This window comes from Stenella coeruleoalba (assembly GCF_951394435.1).
Source record: "Stenella coeruleoalba genome assembly, chromosome: 12".
NCBI lineage: Eukaryota > Metazoa > Chordata > Mammalia > Artiodactyla > Delphinidae > Stenella > Stenella coeruleoalba.
Genome location: NC_137158.1, coordinates 90,155,658 through 90,173,894, shown reverse-complemented (window position 1 = coordinate 90,173,894; position 18,237 = coordinate 90,155,658). Strand labels below are relative to the sequence as shown.

General features: G+C 47.9%; 1 protein-coding gene across 9 annotated transcripts in view; it reads right to left on the bottom strand.

Moving 5' to 3' along the window:
- Positions 1–18,237, bottom strand: part of FAM120B (family with sequence similarity 120 member B) — a 74,746-nt gene extending 56,509 nt beyond the window's left edge. For 4 of the 9 annotated variants that reach the window (XR_013830898.1, XR_013830899.1, XM_079939907.1 and 1 more), the window contains exons 1-3: positions 17,968–18,235; positions 5,485–6,954; positions 286–466 (exon numbers count right to left, since the gene is read on the bottom strand). Coding sequence is in view for 7 of the 9 variants with exons in the window: in XM_079939907.1 (XP_079796033.1) it covers positions 286–466; positions 5,485–6,933 (1,630 nt within the window). In the remaining 2 variants the exon portion in view is untranslated. The other 5 variants (XM_079939908.1, XM_079939901.1, XM_079939905.1 and 2 more) reach the window with 5 other exon arrangements.

Below are 18,237 nucleotides of genomic sequence, written 5' to 3'. Positions count from 1 at the left end.
GGGAAATAAGATCCCATATGCTGTGCGGCGGAAAAAAAAAAAAACCTCGACATTTTACAGAAACAATGCACTTCTCTTTTAATGAATACTGGTCAAATGCTTGCTCATTAGATACAGACGTCCCAAGGCACTTACCCTTTATTCTGCACAGATGCGAGTGGCATTCTACATTACAGATTTCACAGAGAAATAAACCCCAAGTCCTGAAAGAATGCACTCTACTTTGTCTGGCCAGTTCTCAGAATTCAGGTTCACGAGCACAGTCACTGCGAGACCATGACTCACCTTCGCCATCCCCCAGCAAGAGGGAGTACACCCGCTGCCGCACTGGGCGGTAGACGAAGGCCTGGCTGGGCAGAGCTTGGTCCATCGCATCCTCCAGACTGTTGCTGCATTCGACCTCCCCGCTGCTCATGACGTTGTACACCAGGTAGCTCTCTGCCTGGACGTGATGTGCTCTGGCGACCTGCCGGAAATTTAAATGCAACTGGTTTCTCGCTGAAAACAAAACAGTGACCTTTAATAGGAAATCCAACGTCTCTGAGGGCTCAGAAATAGCGTAACTGTCACTCGAACTCATGACGTCAAGCTGGCCTCTGTGCCTCCTTTCCTTTGGGCTTCTGGCTCAAAGCTTTCTATTACTCCTCTTGCTCCTCCTCCAATTTCCAATCACCTACCAGACTTGTCGTACTTCCTCCTGCCGTCATTCATCATCCTGTCCACCTGACGGAGAGATGCTACCCAGGGCTCCAGCCGCCCCCACCAGTCTCTCCTCTCTCCAAGCCACCCTTCATCCCAGCGATACTCTGCCTTCCTGGAAACAGAGGCCCAGTCAATGCCTCCTCAAAGCATCTGGCCGGCTACCACAGATTCTTCAGCCTGAGACTCAAGGGAGGCCCCGCGGAGGCCTCCATCTCCTTTCCCACGTACACCATTGCCCTTCGTGGACTCTCTGGGGCCCAACCTCCAAAGTTCTGCAAGAACCCTCCCTGTGCTCCGGAAAACTGACCTCTTTCAGCCCTTCCCAACCAGCCACTTCCCAGTCTCTGCTCCTTTAAGGGTCCCCTACAGCGTCATCTCTCCATAACCCTGTCATCCTCTTTGAGCAGGAACTCACCTACCCCTGGCCTGATGGGCTCAAACTCACGTTTACCCTACACTGGTTACCTGGCCTTACCTCTCCTATTAAACCATAAACTCCCTGGGATTAGAAACTGCATCACGTTCATTCAACTGTTCAGGGATTTTTTATTGAGCAGAAACTATGCACTGGGCACTCATTTCTTTCTACTTCAAATGCAGCACAGTGGCAGCACATGGTAGGTGACGAGATGGATGATTTAAATGGATACCACTTTCTCATTCAGTGAGTAGTTAAGATCAGACGGCCTATAATATCCTCCATACAGGTTTCATGTTCCTGCAAAAACATTCTTATTACTGCAGGAATAAATTCATCTAGATTACTCTTCAGAATTTAAATCCAGCCTACCACTAATGGCCCTTAAAATGTGTTGCCAATAACCTGGAACATCAAAACCTCTGTGTGTCAGTGTCCCGTTGTTACTCATACACGTGAAGCAGCTCAGTCACGCCCATTCATTATTGTAGACTTGAGTCCTAATCCCTTTAACTCCTCACTTCCTTCATATGTAAAACAGGTTTAACAAAGGTGCTGACCTCACAGAACTATCGTGAGGATTAAATGTGTTAATGTACGAGGCTGGCACATAGTGCATGGCCAGTAGGTGGTAAGTACTGGTCTCAGGCTGGACATACTCGAGTGTCTATCTCATGGCTAAAATTTCTTTAAATCAGGATGGCAGACAAGCTAGCAACTTTAAGGTCAGCAAGGATTCCAAAAGAGTTATTACTTGATGCTCTAACCAATCAAAGATCATTAGAAGCAACCTATTTCTCTATAACACCCCCTTTGATACAGAATCTATCAGAAACAATATGGTTAGATATTTCATGATCCTTTTAAGGCAGAATACCTTCTAATTTATTCTCCTATTCCCTCTTCCATTTCTCACTCTTTTTTTATTTCAGAAGAGTTAGTATTTTGACAAATTTATGTATATAGCTATAATAAATTATATTCACTCTACTAAGAAATCTTCAATTTTGGCAACTCTACAGAATTTGAGATGTAACATTCTTTTCTGGGTATACACAGGGTTTTCAGAGAAGTTCTCTACAAGCATAATATTAATTCATTAATTAGCTCATCACCTCAGTATCTTTTTATCTCTGCCCTTAACTGTAGATATTATATAGCATTCCACACTTGGAAAAACTTTAACATATGCACCTAACCTGAATATTCTAAAGCAAGAATTCAGTTTATCCAACAGTGTGTAACTCTGGAGGAAACAGCAGTGGTTGTGGGTATGTACTCAGGTAATTGCTGCATTCAGCAACTTTGCACCTAAGGATTTCCAGGGTGACTATGTGTGGTCAAAATGCACACATTTGAATTTTGGTTACCTATTGACAGGGCTGGAAGACTCCATTGCAAAAAAATTTTTAAGAAAAAATTAAGGGAAACTTAAGAAACTTCAAAATTGTTTTCAAAGGTATCACTAAGCTCAGTAAATGCGAGTGTCACGGGAACAGCACACTATCTGCCCTTACCCTCCCCCCGCAACCAGCAGACAGGCCTACCAGATTCTGCCGGCCTCTTCCCATCCCAGGCTCTTTCTGCCAAACTTCCTGAAAGAGCAACCCCATCCCCAGCTCCTGCCTTTTTTGCCTCCAAATTGCTCCCCAAATCCCTGTAATCTGAACTCCCCCGGGCCCCTGGGGGACCGCAGCTCTCTGAGGCCACCCAACCCTCCTATGTGCCAATAGCCATTCTCTGCAGTATACCCAATGTTTCAAAAAACAAAGATCTGATCTCACCACACCTCTGCTTGATAGCCAATGCCTCCTTAAAGAGTGTAAGAACTAAGTCCTGAACTCTTTCAGCACACACGTGCTACCCTTGGCAGTCAGACCCAACCTGTCCGCACTCCCCTTGCAGGAGACTGGGTGAGACGGCCAGGACGCCCATGAGCACAGCGGAAGCCCAGGTGGGTATGGGGTGGGTGTGGCGGATGAGCCAGGGGGCGTAACGAGGAGCCCAGACGGGACAGGTGCAAGGTGTACACAGACGGGAGACCAGAGCGGAAGTCGGGGACTGGCAGGGGCCAGAGCAAAGGAGAGGGAGCAGAGAGGGCCTGGAATGGCACTGTGGATGTGGCAGGTGATCGCTCAGTCAGAGTCCTGGGCTGGCTGAGACGCAGACACCGCCGCCTCTCGAATGAAGACTCAGAGCAGGGGGGTTCCCTTACACACTCCTCCACTCTCCTGCTTCTACACTACCGACCACGACTGTGTCACCTCTCTAAGCGCCAATGAACTTCTAGACCAGCAGGGAAGGCAGCGGTGATCTTGGAAAGCGTCAAAGGCTTGGGTTCAACGCCAGGGTCTGCCAAGCGCTAGTCGTGTGACTACTGCAGACCATGTCACTTTCACACCTATGTCCTCACCCACGCGTCTAGCGACAGAGCTGTGCGATGACCGAAGGAGACTCAGTGAGGAACGCCTTCTGGGAACCATGAACAACTACAAAGAGATGTGTCATTGGAGAGCCACCTGCGCGACCAAACTGAACACATGCAAGTCGAGCCCAGGTTTAGTTCTCTGTCCTTCCTCCATGCTCTTCTCCTTCTTCCTCATCAGACGACTCCTCATTCTCTGCTGAGGCCCACCTGTCCCCGTGCTGTCATGTTCTACTCATGTCCCACTGCCTGGCAGCACCTCCACGTGGAGGTCCACTTCTAACCTTCCTCCAACGTCCACCCCACATTCTTTTTCCTCTAAAAAGCAGTTAAGAGTGCTTCCCAGTAGAATAAATTTCTTAACTTCTTAATACTTTTTCACCTGCAACTCTCTTAAAACATGTATCACCTTCTACCTCTTAGCTCCTCTGCTACAATATATGTAACAGAGAAAGAGGGGAAAGACCTTTCGGACAGGAGAACCCCTGCAGTTGTACAGGAGGGAGGGAAGAAGTCACCAGAGAAAACCTAAAGATACAAGAGACAGAGAACATCCCCTCTGAGACTGAACTAGCAGCCCCTACCAGACAGACAGCAGGACAGGACAAGCGGCTTGGCAATGACAAGAACAAACAAGGTCCTGCCCTCACAGAACCGCCCCATCTAGCAGGAAAGACAGGAACCAAACACGACATTCCAGGGGCATGCGCTGCAAACGTCAGGCACACACACACAGGGTGGGCAGCCAGGGGGCTTCTCTGCGTGTGTGGTGGAAAAGCCGAGCAGGCATCGACTAGCAGAAGGGGGCAGGAGAGCCGTCCCGGAGGGCGAAGAGCACATGCGAGGCTGCAAGCAGCCGAGGGGCAGACAAAGGTGGAGCTGCAGGCAGTGCCTGGGTGATGGCTGCCAGCCTTGTTCCGGTTACTGTTTCCCTCCTAAGAGCTACGGAATGCAAGTAAGGGTTTTATCTCTGTGTGCAGCATGACAAATGGACTGGAAGGGGCAGAAGTCTGTTTAGGAAGAGCGCTCAGAGATGACTGCAGTCATTCACACAAGCGATATTTTGGCCTAGGGTGGTAGGATCCACCGAGCAGATCAAAGTACCAAGACTTGGGAGAGACTGGTTACGAAAAATGGGAGAGATGGTTCCCAGGTTTTTAACTTGTGCAAGATGGTGACAGTCAATGCCAGAACAATGAAAGGTTGTGGTCATGTCTGGTTCTGCACTTGCTGAGATGCCTCAGGGCATTCATGTGGACATGCACCTTCTCTGTAACCCAAGGAGAACGAGAGGATTCAATGAGCTAAAATACACGCGCTGCACGTAGACAGATGCTCCGTGCAGCAAGCAGTTAATAAACAGTGGCTCCCCTTCAAAAACCATCAAGGCTCTATATTCCCTTCAGGACTACGTCCAAATTCCCAGCACGGCATGTACCAAAATCCACAATCTGGCCGCAGTCTATCTTTTGCAACTGTTTTCTCCTTACTTAGCCCTTCAAACCGCATGCCTCTGCTACCTGTCCCAGAACTGTGCCTGAGGGGAGAGTCTACAGGCCACCCCTCCAGCGCTCCCGCAGACCCCATCTTCACCTGTTCACAACAAATCTCAGCCCCATGAAGGCCTGGCTTCAGTTATCCCTCCTCTGGGAGCTTCTCTCTGTACTTAACCCACAGTGATTACTCTCTTTCAAATTTCGAGCACTCTCTCCGTAACAGTGATGTGACAGCGTGAGACAGAGTTTATAATGTGGGTTTTCACATGTATTGTGTCTTACTTCCTAGCTAAACTCCAAGGGTTCTGTCCTGTGCCTGCCACCCCCACCCCCCGCCCCAGTGTCTTAACCACTGCAGGCAGTCAATAAATACTCACTGTCAAATCTATCAATGGGTACACTTTCCATCATGACGTTAGATCTGGGTGGACACATCTACATACCTTCAAGATCTCAGGATCCGAAACCATAGTTATTTGTGGCTTGACTTCAGGCCCCATATTTACAAGATCTTCTTGTTTAATTTCAGGGTTTGTACACAGGGGTGCTTCTAGGTTAAATTCAGGGTCCGTATCTACAGGCAATTTCCGCTTGGATTCAGGATGTGTGCATAAGAGAACTTCTTGCCTGGATTCAGGGTGTGTACATAAGGGAAATTCTTGCTTGGGTTCAGGGTCTGTACACATGGGGACTTCTTGTTTGGATTCAGGGTCTGTGTACACGGGAACCTCTTGTTTGGATTCAGGGTGTGTATACAAAAGGACTTCTTGCTTGGATTCAGGGTCTGTACACACGGGAACTTCCTGCTTGGATTCAGGGTCTGTACACACGGGAACTTCCTGCTTGGATCCAGGGTCTGTACACACGGGAACTTCTTGCTTGGATTTAGGATCTGAACTCATGGACAGTACCAGCTTGTCCAAAGTTACTACGCCTTCAGGTTTTTGGAAAAACCATGGAGACTTCTGTCCTGGCAAAAGATATGATGCCACTCCTTTATAAAAAAGAGCTTTGTTTGGCCCCAAAGGTAACATCTCTTCCAGCTTCTTCTCACCTTGATGCAACCGAAGAACTTTAGATATGTGGTCCGCTACAGCTAAGATAATGTTACCTTTTTTGTCAAAGTTCTCTTTCACAGAGGTATAAGAAGACAAGCACTTGTAACGAAAGCTTTCGAACATGCCTTCTGGGATGATGTCGTTGCCAAGCAGGCAGGCCAGAAGAGGAAGGTCAGACAGGCTGAGACCCAGGCTCTGACAGAGCTTCTCTCGGCACAGCATGATGGTGTCCAGACTGTCCAGGGAGAGCTCACTGATGGAAAAGTAGGGACAGGTGTCATAAATTAAATAGTCAGTGTCTTCTCCAAGAATCCCAAGACAGTTGTTCTGGAGGCCATAGGAAGCCACCTCATAGTCGGCCTCCTGTAACGAACACAGAGTTTCCTGACCCAGGGCCTTCAAAGCAAACTGAGTAAATATGGCCAGCCCTGAGGGGATGAAGAACATGTTTCTGCCAGGCTGCTCCCTGTGGGACTTGATATAATGGAAGATCTTGGCTATCTCCCTGTTGTTCTTGAGTCTTCGTTTCACCCACTCGTCTCTCTTGGACTGCTCCACCATGCCATCAAAGAAGAATACCAACTTGATGCCAACAGCTGTAAAAGTTTTCACAAATTCTCGCAAAGAAGAAAAGTATTCCCGCCACTGGCCACCACAGATCCAAGAGTCCGGCGTGTACCAGTATCTGAGGCAACACATGGCATCGACCACAATGGTAGGAGTCCCTCCAGGATGCCTGCTTCGGTGGTGCTCTGCCAGCTCTTTGAAATTTACTACCGTACATATATGCGGGCAGCTACTTCTCACAAATCCCTGTAAGCCTCTCACACCCATAACTGACCTCCTGGAAAGGATCTGGAAAGGAAAAGAAACGAGTACTTATGGCGTTATCACCAGACATATGGCGCCTTTCAGAGCAAACACAGACAATATTTAACATTCACTCTCTGTCTCCAGCACGACACAGAGCACGTCACGCTGGTCAGGAGCCTGAAGAGGCTTCCCCGGACACACCCGTGGGGCTGCGCCTGCGAGTAAGGTGCTGAGTCGGACTTCCACCAGGACAGCACAGGGCAGCACTCTTTTAAGATTGTCACTAAGACTATTACTCGAGATTTCTCAACAAAGTTCGAAAACAGGTTAACAATTTCAAAGAAGTAATACTGCCCATCTAGGAGCTCAAACAGAAGTTAATTTTGAAAACATAAAATGTAAAATTGATACGTGCAACACTGATGTTTCTCAAAGTAATTCTGCTGAGTGAAAGCTGGACCAAGGAGCGCACACTGCACGGTCCCACTTATGTAAAAGCCCAGCCCACTGAGAGCTGAGCTGCCCGCCGTGGCAAGAGCCCTGTGGTCGTCTGCAGTGGGGCAGGAGACAGGGTGATGGACACATTCACCACCTTGGCTGTGGGGATGGTGTCACGGGTGAACGCATGCTCAACCTCTCGAATCATACGCTGTACATATGTGCAGTTTCCTGTGCATCAAGTGCATCTCAATAAAGGTGTTAAAAAGGAAACTACATGAATATTCACTAGGCCAAATGCAGCAACATTTGAGGTGGTGACTGACTGACTTTGGATGGAAAACTGCCCATTCTAAAATGTAAAAACACACAAAATAGTTCAAAGGATCAGAATTCACAATCTGGAAAAAATCTAAGCAGAGTCCTTTATGTAATAAGTATGATGTCCTTACGCATAACAAAAGATGTAATGTAGCCAGTAACATACATCAGTGGTCAGACATCTTTTATCTTAACGGCCTATTCTTTTCATCAGGGCTTCCGGTCCTCTGATAAAACAAAACAAAAATATCCTTACTATGCAAACAGCAGCACAAGAGCAAATGGTGCCTCTCCCAGGCTGGGGACTGAGGGCAGCAGCCCCAAGCTGCCCACGCACGGCAGTAACAGCTCCTGTCTGTGCCCACTTCCTGCCAGACAGCGCTGGGCACTCAAAGCACACGTCTCCACTCTTCAAAACAACCCTGGCGGGTAAAAATCTGTAAGCCCTATTTCAGTAAATAAATTACTAGGCTGGGAAAAGGCCCCCCTCGTGGATTATCTTTTAAGAATTTGCTGCCTGTTAATGGACCCTTGCCCCTAAGAGAATTTGGAGTTATCTGTTTAATAGCCATTAATAATAAAGAATATCTAAAAACTGAGTGGACACAAATAGCACACATTTAAGTTGAAATTGAGTGAGGCCTTGCTCATTAAGTTGTTACACATAATGGATCCATATACCCCAAACCACTGGAGACCTATTACTAGCAGTGGGTTCATCTTGGAAGGTGTGTTTCTGAAGCAGGAGATGGACTTCATAACATGATTATCTCAGCCATAATGCAGTTCTCCAGTCGGGCCCTCCGGGCCTGGTGTGGAAAGGGGATATGTTTCAGAACACAATGTCAGACTGTACAAAATACCGAAATGGATTTAAAAAAGAAAAAGGCAAGGTCTGTGGACGACGAGTGGATCCAAGGTAGATCTTACCCAGCGGGAGGCGGACTCTTTCTATACTGCGAGAGGAGACCTGCTTCTTTCCCCGAGCTCTCGTGCGGGTGCTGAGGACCCTCCCACCAAGCCCACGTGGAGATGGAGCCAGGAGGGCAAAGCACCGGCACCGCCTTCACTCCCACCCCTCACAGACGTGGGCCCATTTGTGCAGCAGCTCTGCCACATTTGCGTTGGCTGCCTTCCCTCACCGATAAAAAGACATTTTTGTTTCAAGCATTTTTCTACTAAAACTGCAAGTGACAACACTGAGTTTCTTGAAACACTCTCCTCTTTATTTTGCAAGAAGTCGGGCTCAGCCTCTGCTTTGATTTTATTCAAATGTTTTTCCTCCTTGCTTACCCCAGCAGTGAAAAGCTCACTATTTTTTAAACATGTACTGGTTTTTCCTGTCTTTCACACTGCCAATTTCTCACAGTTTGAATCACAAATTACCTCAGGAATGTTATGTTACAATGTGCTCTTCTATGGCATTCACAAAGACAATTTTGGATAGGCAAAGGTTTGGGGACTTGGGCATTAGAGGATGCCTTCCGGCACTTCGGCTCTTCAAAGCATTAATGCAGTGTTAGCCCACCATCAATGCAGTCAGTGTGGTGTGAAAGGAGATGCTTAAAAAGAGAAATCTGGATATTACCTTTTTAAACAACTTTCTTCTGTTTTTTTACGCCTTTTATTGCTAACAACATATACTCTAAAGGTAGTTTTTAAGATGACTGCAAATACATATAATATGATTATACAATATATATATTGTAAAATTATACGTATATATACACACACGTATATAAAATTTCATTTATTCTACCTGCAAATTATACAGGAAATTGTCATTATCTAGATAACTGTTGCCTGGAAAACAAAAGTTATGTCTCACTAGGTAGGAGTCCCACTGCCCAAAATACAGTCTGGGAGTCACGTGCATTAACGTGGGCCTCAGGGCAGAAGATGTCACCCTGTCAGATCCCTAACACCCAGCACAGTATCAGGCACATGAGGGCCTGGCAAGCACTTGTGAACGAATAAATAGATAAAGGCATCAAAGGGCAAGTGTATAAAGAGAAATCAGGAATCAACAAGTTTATAGACTCCAACTGTGGGCAAAGAGTACAGAGTAGAGTCTGCCCTTGAGTAGCTGACAAACTGGTCTGGGAAACAAAGCATCAGTGCAGGAGATTTTAGGAAAGAGCAGCAGGTGCACAAGTACAGCTAGAGTGTGTGACACGGGAGGAGGCCTCGCTCCTAGCAATGGCTCTGTTCTCCTTACAACCAGACCAATCCCAATGTACTGGGTTACCAGTAAATGAGGCCTGCAGAGAAGAGGAAGGAGAAGCCCAGAAGCTCCTTTATTCACAGTCTTTCAACTGACAAACACTTGGAGAAATGAAGAGAGAGGCAGCAAAACACATATGCACCCTATCTGCCACTGAGAGAACGGGGTCAAAAGCTACACATGGAGAGTCACTCTGGACACAGCAACAGTGGACCCATGGACAGCCCAGGGCACACACCCTGCCCCCCATGGAGCAGTGTTTGTAGGCAACCAGTACCAGCAGTTGTGGCCACCTTGAGCCACATCCAGCATCCCAAAGGTGTCAAGGCATAATGTTCAAAGGTGAAAAGACATAACCCATGCAAATATAAATTAATGAAAGAAACCGTAAGACAGGAAGCCAGTTCCGAGCGCATCTGAAGAGCTGGCCGACCAAAGTGAGCTTTTTAAAGTTGGAGAGGAATTGGGTTAATGTCCTCCAGAAATAGAACCATAACCTTTGGATAGATCTTTATCAGACAGAAATAATGTCTCTACAAGACAAAAATCTACAAGTTAACGTGTAACATCACAGTGTTTGAGCTCTCATGAAGAGTAAACAGCAAAGTAAAACAGAGAGGGACCTTCTGTTAGAAAACTGAATATTGGAAGAATCTCTTGGACAATGTCCCAGGATTCAGTGAAGAACATACAGTCCTCTTTTTCCATGCTCCGTGTCTGACTCTTGGACCATTGTTCTCCCAGTGGTAACCTGCTGCCCGGGGCCTGGGCCCTCTCATGAGGCCCCTCACACCTTTAAGTGGAGGATCTGAAGTCTGCTCTCTCCTCTCCTCCCCATTAGCCTCAGCTAAAAAGAGGAATTTACAGGGACCCTTTCAACACAGCAGGGTAAGAACAGGGACTGAAAATTCAGGGATGAACATGTGTCCCAGGCCAGCACACGAGACACGGCAACTGCCCAGCGCTCACTGGAATTCACAGCCAGGGCTGCGGTTCACCGCAGGTGGTCCGGGCGGCTGCACCAGGCTGCTCTCCCTGCTGTCAGAGGCCTCCACACGGGACAAGCGGAACTACTGGCCGACACGCTCTCCCTGACCAAACTCAGGCTCCTGGGCCCTCTTCTCGACAGGCCTCCACCTTGAGCTGCAAGTTCATCCTTACCAAGTTTAGCCAGATTCCTGCTGAGTCAGCTTGAGTAACCCCACCCTTGACACGTGACCCGCCTCAAGATCTGATCTAACTGCTCCCCCGCCCTCCAGTCGCAGCGACCCTCCCTCTGCTGCAGGCTCTCAATCCCCCGGTGTCTGTGCTGTGTTCGAACTTGAGCCCACCTCTCTCACCACTCAAGTCTTGAAGAGAGTCCTTCTCACTGTCTTAACAAGTGTCAGAGGGATATTTTAACACTAACTTCAACCTCAATAAAGTTTACTCAAAGTGGAAATGGAAAGCCTACAGCCGTCACGACTCCAGACTCAGGGTGCCCTCCCTGGAGGGCCTTCCGGACCACAGTCTGGCCATGACCACTGACGCCAACATTCAGAAAACCGTGCGTGGCAGATGCACCGAGTTGGGAGCTCGACCCCTCTTGGCTGCGTCCTAGGGAAAAAGACAGAACGCTGGGCAGCACAGCACTGCTGACAGAAGGGAAGGCTCTACAACAAAACTGAGCTGAGTTGAAATTCTAACCTCCACTTACTAGCAGTGAATCTTGGAGCAAGTTACTTCATTCTTCTTATACGCAAAATGAGGTTTGTAAGACTCAATTGCTGTGATGCAATTTTATTTATATTATAAATTTGGTCATCATTTTTCATTAGTTGCTACAGTTCAGTGAAATAAGCCCAGCACAAGTCAAAATTATTAAATTATCTCAAAATTTAAAACAAAGCCATATAAATTTTAGTCAGGCTTTACTGTATTTATGATTTTTACAACCTATATTACTTTTTAATATCAGGAACGTACTTATTTATAAAAATTTTTTTCTGATTAAAAAAGTAGCCATGTTCTTTGCAGAAAATTCAGGGCAGCACAAAAAGAAAAAAACTACTCATAATCTCACCTTCCAAGGGTGACTACAACAAACATCTGAGTACATATTTCTAGTTTTTTTAGTTATTCATTGTTACTAAAAATTGGGATCATGCTTTTCTATAATCTACTTCTGTGTCTTAGTTTATTACGAATATGTTCCCAAGTCGTAATGTTAACCTCCTGCAGTGTCACTTTTAATGGCTGCACCATGTAGACATAATAGGAGTTATCTAACCCTACTGCTGAACATTCATTTCCAATGCCCTATGCCATAAATAAGAATGTCAGTCACATCCGTGAATACACATCTCTGAACACACCATCTCTGATCATTTCCTTGGGATTACTCTTAGGTGTGAAACTGCCGAGTCAGCGCAAAAGCACATACTGGTCATTTGTGCCTAACTGTAGTTGTAACTCATTCACACTTACTTCTCCTCAATGACACCAGGTAACTTTATTTAGACATAAGTCAGGTTTGCTCATTCAGCAGCTACCTGTGTCATCGCTACAGCAGCCGTGGAGCCATGGCTAAGACAGACAGGGTCCCTGCCTTCTGGCAGCTTATGCTCCAGCAGGAAAGCCTCCAACAAGCAATGATCACTTGGGCATTACTGTAGGGCAGAGAAAAGCGGAGGGCGTGCAGAATATTCAGCAGGAAGACCCAACCCAGACCTGGGATCCACGACGGCCATCCTGAGGAAGCGCATTCCAAGCGGCCCTGACATGAGGCAGAAGAGCCGGCAGGCACAGCCAGAGGGAGAGGGGAGAGTAGGCGGATGGGGGGGCGTAAGCAAGAGGAATAAGGGATGAATCTTTTTTAAGTCCATAAGGTGTCTTTTTAATTATTAAATCAGTGTTTCTAAGGTGCTTAAAATATCTGTTCTATTAGGTAGTTTAACCTGTACTTTATTTACTGTATTATAAATGTGTTCTTCAACGTGGAAAATGGGGGAAAAAAACAAAAACAAAACCCCTCAGTCTGGCCAGAACCTCTGCAGTAAGGGAAGAAGAGTCTAGAGAGACGAAGAGGCGCAGTGACCAGAGTTTGCACAGCCACACACACGTGCACACTTCATCCTAAGGGAAAGCAGGTGCTGCTCAGGGCTCTTAAGCAAGCGCATTTTAGAAGCACTGCCCTGCCTGTGCTGTGGAGGAGGGAGAGAGGCAGGCCCGACTGGGGAAAACCAGCTACCCCCCCGCAAAGCCCAGCACCCTCCCTCATGTGGATGTGGAAGAACCCCAACGCTGCAGGGAGGCAGAGCCCTGTTTCCTGCTGCAAAAGACAAAGGAGGGTACAGAGAGGCTCTTCTGCTCCCCCACCCTCCCCGATATACCAGAGATCTAGCAGCTGTAGGCACAGCAACCAGCAAGACGAAGTCCCTAAGACATGCACCTTGAAAGAAGGAGCAAAGGCTCAGGGTCCGTCAGGAAAGAAGCCTGCGGGTGTGCAAACACATGTCAAAACGCACCAAGCCGTACACTTTAAATATGTGCAGCTTATTCTACGAGCCCCACGGCAGACACCCCTCTCGTCCCACTGGCACGCTATCAAGTTTTGCTCGGACTCCACTGTGGGGCACGCCTGCCAGCGACGAAGGCAGGAACGAACGGCTGCTGGGCGGCAGCCAGCAGTGTGAGCTGCTCAGTCACCTGCCTGAGGTCACAGACGGCAACGGCAAAGCCGGGATTTGAATCCACCTGCCTCCGAAACCGGTTCCTCTCACTAGGGGAGCCCCCACCCCAACACTGCACTTGCTGCCGGCACGCGCGGAACACCAACTCGCGCGGCAGAGTCAGCCTGCGGGGCACGCGCTTAGCCCAGAGCGCTCCTTTCTGAAGGTCCTCCCAGTCCCAGGGGCCCAACAGAAAGGCTGGACTGAAGGAGCAACCCAGAAGGCTGGACCTTGGGCCTTTCCGCACCCGACTGCAGCGCTACAAAACCCCTTCAAGTCAATGAACATAGAAAAGGAAAATGTCTGCCACCTACAAAAACTTATGCCTCATGTATCCAGAATTCAGGATAAGACTCCAACATAAATTTTAAAATTCACAAGTACAACTGAAACAATTCATTCATAAACAACTTCTCAGGCTCCGATTTATCACCTATAAATTCTTCTTCTACATAGTTCTAACAATTAGCTCCTACGCCACAGCGAAGAAAAGTGTGGAAAGAGCATTTGAGGTAGGCACGCACACACTGACAAGGGGCAGAACCTCTAACAGCTGACCTGGGGAAAGCGAAGGGATGAAAACACTGAAAGAGGCCGAAAGACACAAAAACTCCAAACAAATAACAGGGAAAACAGTTGTATGTGCCTCAACGAGCCCTAACACTGTTTGCATCACAAATTTTATGTTTAAAATGTTTACTTGAGATCATATCACAGGGATTAGGGAAAGTTCATATCACATTTAGCACACTCTATTAAGAAAGTAGGGAATGGCTCCAGTGGTTAGGACTCCGCGCTTCCACTGCATGGGGCCTGGGGTAAGATCCTGCAAGCTATTGTGGTGTGGCCAAAAAATATATTTTTTTTCATTTAAAAGTAATTTTTTTTTTTTAATTTAAAAAATGTTTTTAGGGCTTCCCTGGTGGCGCAGTGGTTGAGAGTCCGCCTGCCGATGCAGGGGACACGGTTCATGCCCCGGTCCGGGAGGATCCCACATGCCGCGGAGTGGCTGGGCCCCTGAGCCATGGCCGCTGAGCCTGCGCGTCCGGAGCCTGTGCTCCGCAACGGGAGAGGCCACAACAGTGAGAGGCCCGTGTACCGCAAAAAAAAAAAAAAAAAAAAAAAAAAAGTTTTTAAAATTAAAAAAAAATTTAAAAAGAAAGCAGGGAAATACTCTATTTTAGAAAGATTTCCATCCTAAATGTGAAATTTTGATGCTTAATGGGCAAAAATCCAAAACTCAACTATCCAGCAAAGTCTGCTGTTCAAAGTGTTACTGTCCCCTTGTCCTGGTTGCAGACCGTTTTATTATAAATGACTTACAGTAACTTACACGAATCTGTACTGAGTTAATTCTTCGGGCTCAAGGACTGATGGGGAAAGCATCCATCTCTGCTGTGTACTTTCTACAGCCTAGCATGCACACGGGCGTGCAGCTGGACAGGTATGTGGAAGTATAAACTCGGTGCATGCTATAGTAAGCACTCGACAACAAGAGCTGACTTAAATGGACTCCTCCTTCTCTGAACCACACTTGTTTATAAGGAAACGGGTGCTTAGGACCTGGCTTTTTTAGCTAGCAATGGTCCTGATTTACTGGCTGACTGAAGACAAATCACTGACCCTCTTTGTACATCACTGATTTCCTTATTTGTAAAAATAAGATAATGATTTACCTCTCAATTTGGCAAATTTTAAACTACTACTATAAAATCCTTTAGAAATATCTTATTATATTTATATAAATAATTTAAACCTTAAATAACATGTTTTAACTCTGAAGACTTTTCCAACAGAACACCTTATAAAGAAACAGAAATTTCCTTCTAAAAGCAAATGAAAATGTAAAAGTTATTCACACTTATTATAAAGCTCTATAAAAGTAACTGATAGCATAAGGATTGCCTCAGTTTCAAACTAATAAAATAAGGATGCAATTAATTCCTCTGAATGAATTTCCAGTGTATGATTCTAGTTTCCATAGAGATAAGAGCTGCTTCTATGATCTCAATTAAGTGAACTTCCCTTCTTACTTTCAACCTTTTCTTGAAGGACATGGCAACCCAGCAGACAAGCAAATCAAATACATGCACTGCTGTAAAGATTCTGCCCACTGTGCTAAGTTGCCAATCTCTGACACCTCTCTTCCTGACCCAAGAGCAAACCAAAGCCAGGTTACAGCAGGAGTTTGACCAGCTCCATTCATTCATATTTTCTCTCTAAGCCTCAATAAGAGGCACACACAAGGAGGAGTAGGAGGTGGGGAGGGGAAAGTCTGAAGGACAAGAACACAAAAACCAAGACAGCAGGATATGACTAATGGCCAGTTTAGTAGGGATCCAAGTACTGTAGGGCCTGAAACTTATATAATTTGAGGTCCCTCTTCTAAAAAAGAATACACTATTATGGGACTTCCCTGGTGGCGCAGTGGTTAAGAATTTGCCTGCCAATGCAGGGGACACGGGTTTGATCCCTGGTCCCGGAAGATCCCACATGCTGCAGAGCAACAAAGCCCATGAGCCACAACTATTGAGCCTGCTCTGTAGAGCCCGCGAGCCACAACTACTGAAGCCCGCGCGCCTAGAGCCCATGCTCTGCAACAAGAGAAGCCACTGCAGTGAGAAACCCGTGCACCGCAACGAACAGTAGCCCCCGCTCACTGCAACTAGAGAAAGCCCGCGTGCAGCAACGAAGACCCAACGCGCCCAAAAATAAATAAATTTTTAAAAATAAATAAATAAAAATAAAAGACACACAATTATAAACACAAGACCACTGAGGTCCTTCCCAGTGCCTTGAAAGGGGCCCGTGAAAGCGAGGCCCCTGAAGCCTGAACTTCATTAGCTTTACAGTAAACCTGCCCCATAAATGACACTGATTCAGGCTCAGGGAGTAGGGAGAACCTCAGAATAGTAAAAACTGTAAGTGACCTCAACCAACACCTACTGCGGTCTTCTCAGTTCACAGACGAGAAAACAGAGGGCCAGAAGTGATTAGAGATTTCCATGTCTGGAAAACAGACATGTCTGTTCGAAATTACACAAAGACAACTGGGAGGTAAGGTGGTCAGGAAACGGTATGCATGGAGATGAGTAGTGTGCGACCCGACACAGCCAAGGTGTTCTCACTGCTTTCCTTGAACACAACCTATAAGGAATGCACCACTGCAGTCCTGTGACAGAGGAATGGCAAGGTTGGGGGAAAACCCCTACGGCAGAGCTTAGAGATGGCAGAGATGGGGTGATGGGGAAATCGACACATAGAGAATGTGTGAAGGCTGTGGTGGTGCAGGAGTGGTAGCTCCTCACAGAAAGGTCCAAACGTGGGCAGGCCAAAGAGCACATGAAGATGCGAGGCCACGATTCAGAAATGACAGAGATGGAGGACAAAACAGGAGGAGGACACCAGACATGGAGGAACCAGAGCGTAATACATTTGGGAGGCGACAGGTGAGGAACCGGATGCTGCAGACCTGTCCCCATTCTGTTCTCATTCTCTGCATTACCTACTCAAGCGCTCAAGCCAAAAATGTGGAAGTCACTGGAAATACCACGAGCTCACTTTTTCCCCATCAAACTCACCTCCAAGTTCTCCCCACTATCATTTCCAGATTTTCAGTCCTAAAACTTCTTCCCTAAACGGCTGCAAAAGCCCTCTTATCACATGCAGTCACCCAGCACCACCATCCCTACGCCTGCCAGATGACTCTTAACACTCCGATCCGATCACATCACTTCCCTGTTCCCAATTCCCCCGAGTTTCCTGCCATCCCCAGCTCTAGCGCTCTGTCTCTCCCAGAATATGTCAGGCAGTCTCAAACCTGCAGGTCTTGAACATTCTGTTCCCTCTGAAGGAATGAATGGCCTCTTGCCCCTCGGCACCTCCCAACTCCCACTTATTCGAAACTCAGCTGGAATCCTCCCCTTCTGTATAGAAACTTCTGGCCCCTCCTTGGCCGACATGGACAAATCATCTTCTCAGCCACCTAGGCGTCATCCCGCCGGCCTTTATTCCCCAGAGGGCATGGTGCTTGCTGGGTGCTGGGGCCCCGGCTCAGGACAGCCGGGTCAATGCGGAAGGCGCCCAAGTTCGGAGACGCCAAGTGCAAAGGTCAGAGGACGCCTCCCTGGGGTACGGCCGACAGGGACCACACGGCGACCCGGAACTGCACACCTCTTTCCGGGGAGGGGTCGGGCCAAGGCGGCACCTGGAGGAGCAGGCAGGGCGCACGGCTGTGGGGACATGCGGTGAGGGAGACGCGGCCCAGGAACCGCGACGGCGCAGAACCACGAGCGCAGCCGCCGCGCCGAGGCGACGACCGAGAGCGGCCCAGACGCGCTGGCCCCACAGGCCCAGCCCTACCTAGAGATGCGCCAGCACAGCCGGAGACGCGCCCACGCAGCCCTCGGCCCGCCGCAGCCGCCGAGCACTTCCGCTTCCGCTCGGGCGTTTCCGCTCGAGAAACCGCCCCGCCCACTCGGTGGGCGGGGTCTGCGCGGCCGGGCCCCAGAGGCGCCGGGAAGCGCGATGCGCCGGCGCAGCGCCCGTTGCCTCGGAAACCGCGCGGTGCGTGGAGGTCGGGGTCACGCCTCGCTCGGCTCCCGCTGGCTCACCCGCTGGCGCTATGGGCCG